At 39.4% G+C, this 10,672-nt stretch overlaps 1 protein-coding gene across 1 annotated transcript in view; it reads right to left on the bottom strand.

The window, feature by feature from the left end:
* LOC149847705 (MADS-box transcription factor 23-like) overlaps window positions 1–10,672 on the bottom strand; it is a 44,855-nt gene that overhangs the window by 2,429 nt on the left and 31,754 nt on the right. The window contains exons 2-3 of the mRNA XM_089996003.1: window positions 9,002–9,080; window positions 7,744–7,805 (exon numbers count right to left, since the gene is read on the bottom strand). Coding sequence (XP_089852129.1) covers window positions 7,744–7,805; window positions 9,002–9,080 — 141 coding nt within the window. The remainder of the gene's footprint in view (window positions 1–7,743; window positions 7,806–9,001; window positions 9,081–10,672) is intronic.

Below are 10,672 nucleotides of genomic sequence, written 5' to 3'. Positions count from 1 at the left end.
AAGTTTGCTAAGAAGAAACATAAATCGTGGAGTTGGGAGCGCTTTGGTGAAGAAGTCAGCCAGTTGATATTCTGAAGTAACATATGGTAATGTGATAGTTCCTCTGAGATATTCGTCTCGAACATAATGGCAATCCATTTCGATATGCTTGGTTCGCTTGTGAAAAGTATGATTGCTTGCAATGTATATCGCACTTTTGTTAACACAGCAGGGCTTGGTGGGAGAGAAAATGAGGACGCCCATGTCACCAAGGAGACTTCTGAGCCATACGATTTCCATAGTTGTCATTGCCATGGCCCGATATTTAGCTTCAGTGGATGATAGTGAGACCTTCTGCTGCTTCTTGCATCTCTACGAAATGAGAGATTCACCTAAAAAAATGCAAAGACCAGTAGTTGAGATACGATCATTGGGATTTCCTCCTCAGTCAGCATCAGTAAAAGCAGTTAACTCAAGAGATGAGGAAGAGGATAAGAAGAGTCCCTTGGAGATGGTATTTTTGATGTATCGCACAATTCTCATTGCGGCTACCATATGAACCGAAGTAGGTGCATGCTGAAACTGGCTTGTTGCATGAACCGCATGAGCTATATCTGGACGGGTGATGGATAGATAGGTGAGGGATCCAATTAATTGAAGGTAGGGGGTTGGATCCTCGAGAAGAACACCATCCTCAAGTCTCAGTTTTGCATTGATAACTTCGGGAGTCTCAACTTTCTTTTCATCAGATATTCCTGACTTGGTACAAATGTCTGCAGCTAATTTCATTTGAGATAGGATGTATCCTCGCGCGGAATAAGCTACTTCAATTCCTAAAAAATATCTCAAGTATCCAAGGTTAGACATATCAAAAGTTTCTTTTAACATAGACTTTACATCATTTGCCCCTTTTTTGTCACTCTCAGTTATGATCATATCATCAACATATAACAGAAGAATAACAATGAAGTCACCTGTCTTCTTAACAAAAAGAGCAGTGTCGGTATAGCAGGAAGTAAATCCTAAATTGATTAATACATTATTAAACTTGTCATACCAAGCTTTAGGAGCTTGCTTAAGTCCATATAAGACCTTTTTTAATTTTAAAATTTTTCCATTTAAATTCATACCTGGAGGCGGTTCCATATAAACTTCTTCATTTAAATTTTCATTCAAAAAGACATTTTTGACATCAAGTTGAAAGATTGGCCATTTTTTAACAGAGGCTATAACAATAAGAGCTCGAACACTAGTCATTCGAGCAACTGGGGTAAAAGTTTCATCATAATCTACCCTATACTCTTGGGCATATCCTTTGGCCACTAACCTAGCCTTATATCTTTCTAATGAACCATCACTCTTAGTTTTTACTTTAAAAACCCATCTACATCCAATGGGTTTCTTGCCATTGGGTGGATCAATGATTTCCCAAGTTTGTGCCTTTTTAAGTGCATTAAGTTCTAGTTCCATTGCTTCATTCCAATGAGCATATTGTTTAGCATCATTATAATGAGATTGTTCATGAAATGAGTGAAGAGCTAGTAGACATGCTCGAAAATTTGGAGAAAAAGAATCATAAGATACAAATCTATTTGGTACTTTAGAGATACAATTTGATCTTCTTTGAGAGGTTTCTTCAATCGACTCACTTTGAGAGAATATTTCAAGGGCACAAGGTGGATTTCTTTCATTCCTTCTAGAGTAGACTTGTGTTTGTCTAGATACATTTTCTTCTAAATTTTGGTCATCATTTGGATGTTCAAAATGATCTTCTATGAGAGGTTCACTTGGATCAACATGATCATCTATGATGTTTTCTTGAGGCAATAAGTCAAATAAAAAGGAATAATCAATATTTTCATTTGGTTGGTGCGAAAAACCATTTTCTTCTTCTAGGAATGTGACATCTTTTGAGATATAAAGTTTGTTTTTGAGTATGTCAAAACATCGATAACCTTTTTGTTTTTCGCCATATCCTAAGAAAATACATTCAATAGCCCTAGGAGAAAGTTTATCATTTTTGTGAGTTAGAACAAAGCATTTACATCCAAAAATTCTTAGTCTTTTATAATCGGGAGACATATTGTAAAGTTTTTCAAATGGAGAAAGATTTTTCAAAGAAGATGAAGGGGTTCTATTGATAAGGTATGTTGAGGTTAGAACTGCTTCGGCCCAAAAGGATTTTGGAATATTTTTTGAAATTAATAAAGTTATTGTGGTTTCTATTATGTGTCTATGCTTTCTTTTCGCAAGACCATTTTGTTGCGGAGTGTTGGGACAAGAACGTTGATGACAAATTTCATTTTCTTTTAAATAGCTTTGAAATTCATTGGACATGTATTCGCCTCTCGAATCAGACTTAAGAATTGATAGATTTCCTAAAAATTGATTTTTGACCATTGCATGAAAATCTTTAAAGAAGGTGAAAACTTCGGATTTGCGACTTAAAAAGTAAATCCAAGTAAATCGAGTGAAGTCATCAATAAAGACTACATAGTACGAAAATCCTCCTTTGGATAAAATAGGGGAAGGTCCCCATACATCGGTATGAATAAGTTCAAAAGGTCGAGTGGTGAAATAATTTCTTTGAGGGAATGAAATAGCTTTAGATTTCCCAAAAATGCAATCTTTACAAGTCATATGTTTGTCTTTACAAGTATTGTCCAAAAAAGGAAAAAAAAACATCTTTACAAAATTTCGATGACCAAGTCTCTCATGCCAAATTCCAATACTTTTGTCCTTTATAAGATTGCAAAATGACTTTGGAGGTAGAGTCAAAAAGTCCATAAAATAAAGATCACCCCTTCTATGGCCTTGCCCAATCAGCTTCCCTGACTGGAGATCCTGCACGGTGCAATCTTTAGGTGAGAAAGAGACTAGGCATTCATGATCGGTGATTTGGAAAACAGAAAAAAGATTTAGATTAATCTTTGGAACGATTCTTACTTTAGGAACGAAAAACTTTTGAGAAGTTTTAAAATCAAGTGTTCCAATACTTTCAATTTTTAAAGATGTCCCATCAGCCGTTGAAACATAAGAAGATATGGGTTCGAAAAAAACATTAGAAAGAGAGTTTTTATGAGATGTCATATGAAAAGAAGCACCGGAGTCTAGTATCCACATACCTGGAGGTGATGAAGAATAGGCGATGGCGGCTCCGGATGTTGAAGAAGAAGTCTTGAGAAGATGTTGGAGAACTTCAGAGATATGATTAAGAGTCTCTTTGATATCTCCCTCTTTTGATATCTCCCTCTTTGGCACTTTCTTCTTCTTTGGAGAATTTTCTCCAACCGCGGCCACTTTTCCCTTAAGCTTTGGACAAACCGGTCTAATGTGTCCCGATTCATTACAATAGTGACAAATCACTCCCTTTCTAGACCCATTATTTTTGTTAAAGTGGGGAGGTCTATATGCTTTTACATTTGATCCGGGCCTAGTAACGGCCAAAACTTCATCACTCTTAATGCTTAGGCCAAGTCGAGTTTCTTCTTGGCATATTTCGGCAAGGACGTCTTCAATGGGTAAGGTTTTACTTCTATGGAGAAGAGATGCCCTAACTTGTTCAAATTCCGGTCGAAGACCATAGAGAAATTGGAAAAAATGTTCCTTTTCAATTTGTTCCCTTCTCAACTCAATATCTTCCGGAGCCACCCATTTAGGCTCAAGAAGAACAAGTTCATCCCAAAGAGGGGTTAAAGAGCTAAAGTAGTCCCGGGCACTTATATCCATTTGTTTAGTGGAACGGATTTTTTCTTGACAAAAAAATTGTCTAGCAAGTTTGGGTATACATACCCTTAAGGAAGAACCATGCCTCGTTGGGCCTTCTAAATTTAGCAATATTAGCACAATTTTTGAGGTCCACATTGTTCATAAACCATGCCAAAATTTTGGCATGGTTACTTTCCCAATCTTCAACTTTGGATTGATGGTCATTGATAGCTTTGATGCGCTCATCGCCATCTAAAGCTTTTTCAACCTCATTTTCGATTTTAGTGAGAACAAGAGAGGGTTCAGGAGTAGTTCCCATAACAAAACCCCAAAGTTCTTACCTCTTAAATGATTTTTCATAGCGGAGGCCCACATAAGATAATTGGATCCATTGAGCTTAAAAGAAAGCTCAACTTTAGAATCGCGTTCCATAGGTACCGAATAGTCTTCTTTTCTTCAAAAGCTTGAGAGGCACACATCCCAAGATAACAAAGAGAAGCCCGATCACCAACCTTGCTTTGATACCATGTAATGAAGAGGGGCGGAAGCACCAATAAAGCAAAAACACTCTTTAAGAGTGATCACAAGAGCCAAGAACACGAACACTAAAAGTGTATACAAAAATCCCACAAAAGGAGAAAATGACTTAAAGTCATAAGTTGGATATTATTGAAGAAATAAAGAAGAGGGTGAAAACCCCATGCAATTACAAGTGTGAGCCTCCTCTATTTATAGAGGAGGAGAGCTAAAAGAGGGACCATAAAGGGGGCTCCCTTCTAGTCGTTGGGAGCCCCAACGGTCATAAATATGATCGTTGGGGCCCCAACGACTAGATGGGTGGGGCCCCTTATGGTCCTCCAAAATGAAAAGAAAGAAATAAAAAAAGGAAAAGAAAGAAAAAATAAAAAGTACAAAAGGGAAAAGGTACATGGTAATTTACCAAAACACCCCTATCGGGTTTTTGGTTGTACAGAAAAAGAAAATGAAATAAATTATGTATATATACATATATGTATATATATACGTATGTAATGTAGGTGAGAGTGTGTCATGAGATATGGCTTGATCCATGAGTTAAGGCATGAAAAAAATTGTAGTGGAACTTGGTGATAAACAAACTTAGGAACAAATAAAATATTTAACAAGGATAGGGAAGCAACAAAACCAGACATGTGCATCTCCAAAGTATGTGATGAGGTATGATTTTCCATCACCAGTTATGATATTCCCTTATCTTCGGTAAGGAATTAATTTAGGAAACTTTGGAGAAACCACATCTTTAGAAACATTGTTAGCTGCATCAAAGTCAATATATCATCCACCTTCCTTGCCTCCTTGAATATTTGATCTCGATTGTGCTATAGTAACAGTAGCTTGTGATGTGGAAAAAGATATAGGAGTAACAGAAAACAACAGTCTTTGCTCGATTGTGCATTAAAAGCCGCTTGGATTTATGCCAATCATTTTCTGTAGTGTGATTGTGTAGCCCACAAATGTTGCACAGAGGTTCTTTGAAGGGTTAGGTGGAAGGAAGGATCATTGGGCAAAAGGGGCATCCCATGGCCAGAACTTTAGTTCAGATAAAAAAGTGTTCTTGCCTCTTCCTCTATTTGGAGGGGAAAAAATTCCGCACCTTGGTAAGAATTTTGCAGTTGGTACTTTATGAGTGTTCTGTGCCTGTGATGGGTTAGATGTGTTGGTAACGGCTATAGAGTCATGCTGCACTACAGTTCCTCGAAAGTGGACTGTGGTACTCATATAGTGACCATTAGCTCTGAAGACCTTATATTCTGGTCCTAAATCCTGGTTGTGTCTAAATGATCTTGTCCTGCTCTGAAACAACTATCGATTATTGCTAATTGATGGATTATGTTCACCTTGTTGAGATACTTTATGATAGGCTGGTTACCTCAGTGAGCTCTCAAGATCTTATATTCTGGTCCTAAATCTTGGTGGTGTCTAAATGATCTTGTCTTGCTCTGCAACAACTATCAATTGTTGCTAATTGATCGATTATGGTGTTCACCTTGTTGAGATACTTTAATGAGGGCTGTTAAATTATTCTTTCAACTGATATAATCAAAGCTGGGGTCAAATGGGATAGCTAGACGATTAGGTGACACTATCATAACCGAGCAGTCTTGGGCATGGGTAACCCCCTGGCTTTGCCTACCAGAAAAAAAGGCTGATATCACTGACACAGGGATATCTGAAAATAACACTTGTGAAGAAGGTTATATAGACCACTAGCAATGCATTTGTTTGGAACCTAAATAAGAACCTTGAGAAAAAGAGTGGCAGTTACATAAGCTACTGTTTAGTGGTCACTCTTTACCCAATTATGATAAAGGATTGGATCTTCACGCCAGTGCATTCCCACCTTTCCCATCAGTATTCTCCATTGATATGTACTGAGGCGTGGATATTTGAACAAACCACTTAAGAAGGTTCTGTATGCCATGAGCAGAAACCTGAATAAGAACCTCAACAAAAAAAACTGTTAGTCACATAAGTTATTGTTGTCTGGCCTCTCTTACCTAATCATGGTAAAAAGGATTGGATGTCCACACCTGTATGTTACCACTTTTCTCATTGGTGTTCTCCATAGGTGCATATTCGGGTGGTGCAGGCACATTTCCATCAAGTGATCCATCAATCTCAAGCTTCACATTGTCTTTTTTTTAGGTCAGAAAATCATCAGAATTAAGTTTCTTAGTAACTAATTGAAGTAGAAAACCATAAAGTTTATGGTGGCCACTGGGTTGGATTACTGAAGATGTAGAAAAATAAGAGCATATTATAAATATATCTCGGAAGAAAGTAGAATACTAATGCTGATTGTCAGAGTAAATTTGATTGCGATAGGATTTGTGTGTATGCTTGGAGAAGAGGAATAAATTGACTGTTGAGGAAGAGTCACCACAATAGAATCTGCTGGGTGTCACATATCTTTTTTTTGTTAATGACTGCCTGGGTGGGTAAAATTACATTTAAGTACCCCTTGAATAAGAAAGTAATACATTTAATTGCCATTATGTATAATCATAATGGTATTTATGCATAATGGTACAATACAATCTCATGTATTTTGCAAGAATGCCATTCTGTTCCTGTACATGATCCAATGACCAGACTGCCCTTACTGTGTGAAATGGTAAAAATGCAGATACACATCTACTTGGCAGATTTTCATTTTGAATTAGTCCAAATGATGTCTATATCTGTTAATTTTTTTGTTTCCTTTCATATCATTGCTGTCTGCTTTTCCTGCATATCATTTAATAAGTTGATGGATCTTTTATATTTGGATGTTCTTTCTAAATCTGAACGAAGTAAACCCTCCGTCTTGTCAAGTATCCATATACTGGATTATGTGTTTCTCATGAATGTTTCTTATTTCCTTGGACATTTTGCTGCCACCACAGATCCCTTATGCTTCTCGTACTTCTATATTTTAGGATGTGTTGCATGGTCACTTCATATTTAGTTTTTTCTGGAATATCCCTAGCGATAAATATCTCTGTGGTGTTATGCACACTGTGGTGTATTCTACCATGCATTTCATAAACATCAGTTACTCCTGGTATACAATTATCAAAATTTTCAGGTTTTAAGTAAAATCTTTTACTTTCCTACGATCAATAACATTTTCATGCACTTCTATTTTTTGTCTATTATCGTTGAAAACAACCAAGGTGGCCCATTTTTAGAACTCCAAGTATGAATGGAAACTCCATTTTTTATACAAAATGATTATTCTAAAAATTGTTTTATATTGATGCACTTTTAACCTATCTTCCTATTTAATAGGTACTTTGTATGATAATTGCCAACAAAGATGTGTCATGTTTCCTGCTTGGTGGTTGCATTTGTTCCTTGTTTCTCCTTAACATTCACTTTACTTATTCTGTGCTTTAATTCACCATCTACATTTTATTGGATTTAGGAAACTGGATGGTTTAAATGTGTACTTCAGTATTTCACAATTTGGTGTACAGTTTGTATTATGAGATGATCAAGATAGAAAACAATTAGAAATGTGATCAGGAAGAGTACCTATTGTTTTCCTGCAAATTCGTCAGTTGCTGCCTTAAGTTTGCTGCCTCTCTCTGCCATAACTGGTACATTCATATGACATGTTAGTCCATGCAACATATAATTCATCATGGAAAAATATAACATACAAAAATAGAAATCCCATAATTGATATTCACACCAAAATCCATAACCTATGATTGTTAAGTTGTGAAAAACTGGCTCTAACGGACTCCATCTTGCATGTGAAAATAAAGTTATTGACTTGTCTATATATCTGGAAGACACAGGTCATGATAATTGTTGGCTTAGTAGCTGTTGGAAAATTCCATTTCACCTTTTATTTAGAGACTTTGGATGTACAGGAAAATTGCTTTCAGTTAAAAACCTTAGTTTCTCTCTAGATGGGATTGAAAAAATGATATTGTAGCAGTTTGAAAATTGTCTGAAAATTACTTCGTAAAAATTCAGCCAAATTCTTCCCAAACAGGATGAGATACTAATCTCTTTGGCTTCGTGGCTAATATGAGAATGGTGAAGAATAATGATTATGATTAGAAGCCATGATAATCATCTTCCAACTGGACTCTGCATGTAGCACATTATGAACAAAAGCAATAACTAATCTGAGTAAGGGGTGAAGATTTTAATCATCCAGGCAACTGAACTGTGATGTAGGATTTTCTGTATGATCCATGAAAATAACAATTCTGTGCTTTCATTTGTTTATCACCGACTTCCTTCTTCTTGGACCAGATTTATATACACCTGCTTTCATTGGTGCCTGTGCATGAAGTGGTCCGTTCAACTGACCTTTAATTCCGGTAGTAGGATTTGCACCTTGTGCTATTCAACGGAAAGCAACTTGTCTTGGTATTTTGTTTTCTTTTTGAAACACTTGCCGAGTCATCATGGCTGAAAGTTAAGATGATACCACAAGGGCCTATACGTTTTTATGGCATGTAGGTAAAAACAATCAATGAAATCACTAGGGAGCAAAGCACAGATAGTAAAGCAATTAACACACAAGGCTGTATATCATCCCTGTTGTCATAAATTGGCTACATTTTATGTCTTTCTTCAAGACGTTAAGTGTGGCATGTCTCCTATTAAGCTTTACCCTCCTGTAATGATGGCAAACCATGGTTGATTTCTTATTTATGACAAGCCTTTGGTCTATGCAAAGTTATTTATTTTCATCATCATCATCATCACGACCAAGACTCTTCCCAACCATAACTTTTAGGAGTTAAATATGTGAGTCGTGACAGATGCATACCATGGCTTCTGCTGTTGAAGTCCGATCTTGATGATTTTCAGCTCTGGATTTATTGTAGCGATCAATTATTCCTTTCATGCTGGTAATCATAAAGCAGATTTTAGATTATAAATTTATGTTCATGCTGACAATTCTTCATCTAGTGTAAATGACAATGAGGTGCAGGAGTAAGTCATTGTTCATTCATCAGGTGAGCATCAATATCTGTGAACATACATGCTAAGATAAATGGCAAAGAGGTTAAACCTTGGTAACATAACCAGATGGTGGTAGCACACATAACGAATTCTTTAAGACATTTCGTTTCATAATGTTTGAAACAATATTTCGATACAAAAACTGATACTTTCTACGTTGTTGATGCTGTTAAGTCTATTCATGCATCATTGCAATTGAACACAAGTATCCTGATCAGGCTAGTCCTAGAAATGGAGAATTATCAACCATTTAGGCTATGTTTGGGAGCCTTGCATTGGGATGGAAATTGTAAAATCCCATAAAAAAAAATCTGTTTGGACCCGGGCCGGGTCGGGTCCGGACCCGACCCAGGCCCCTTTTTATGTTAGGGTTTTAAGAAAAACCCGAGCATTCGGGCGCCGCTACCCACCCCCCTTCTCCCCCTTCTCTTGCGGGAAGATTTGGGAAACCCACCAGGGGTTTCCCCTTCCGGTGCCCCCCTTCGCCTTTAAGAGAGAGGTTGGAGGGCGAGGGGAGTCTCGCCCCCCCCTCTCGCAGCCCTCTCGAGCTTTCCCCCCTCCGCGCCGGTCACCTCCCTCGCTGCGCCCTGTCGCCGACGCCGGCCACCGCTCCCAGGTATGCTCCTCCCTCTTCTCTTCTCCTCCCTTTTCCCTCCTTTCCCCCCCCCCCCCCTCTGTCTCCTCGCCGGGAGGCCGACAAGCGGCGCATGGCCCCTGCCGTGCCCTCCCATGTCCCCTGTGCCCTTCGGAGGGTCGACAGGGTGCCCTCAGGCCCCTGTCACCTTTCTTCACCTTTTTTTTTCTTGTAGGGCTGTCGAAGGGCCGGCGGGGGTCCAGTCACCCCCTGCGGCACCTCTTTGCCTGCCGTCTCGTGTCAGTCAGCAGGGGCTCAGCCCCTGCCGATTCGATGATTCTGGCAGGGGCTCAGCCCCTGCCACTTGACGTTTCTGGCAGGGGCTGAGCCCCTGCCACTTTCATTTGCGCAGGCAGGGGCTCAGCCCCTGCCACTTTCATTGTTGCTGGCAGGGGCTGAGCCCCTGCCACTTTCATTGTTGCTGGCAGGGGCTGAGCCCCTGCCACTTTCATTTTCGCAGGCAGGGGCTCAGCCCCTGCCACCTAATCGATTCTGGCAGGGGCTCAGCCCCTGCCACTTTCATTGTTGATGGCAGGGGCTGAGCCCCTGCCACTTTCATTGTTGCTGGCAGGGGCTGAGCCCCTGCCACTTTCATTTTCGCAGGCAGGGGCTCAGCCCCTGCCACTTTCATTATTTCAGGCAGGGGCTCAGCCCCTGCCACTTGGCTGTTGCTGGCAGGGGCTCAGCCCCTGTCACTTGTTTGTTTCTGGTAGGGGCTCAGCCCCTGCCACATTTATTTTGCCGGCAGGGGCTCAGCTCCTGCCGCTTCTTTGCGATTGGCAGGGGCTGACCCCCCTGCCGCCTCTGTAGTTGTCGACAGGGGCTCATTCCCTGTCGCCC

This window comes from Nuphar pumila, chromosome 1, assembly GCF_984573655.1.
Source record: "Nuphar pumila chromosome 1, dmNupPumi1.hap1.1, whole genome shotgun sequence".
NCBI classification, from domain to species: domain Eukaryota; kingdom Viridiplantae; phylum Streptophyta; class Magnoliopsida; order Nymphaeales; family Nymphaeaceae; genus Nuphar; species Nuphar pumila.
Note: the sequence above shows the minus strand (reverse complement) of the source record. Positions and strands in the feature narration are given on the sequence as shown.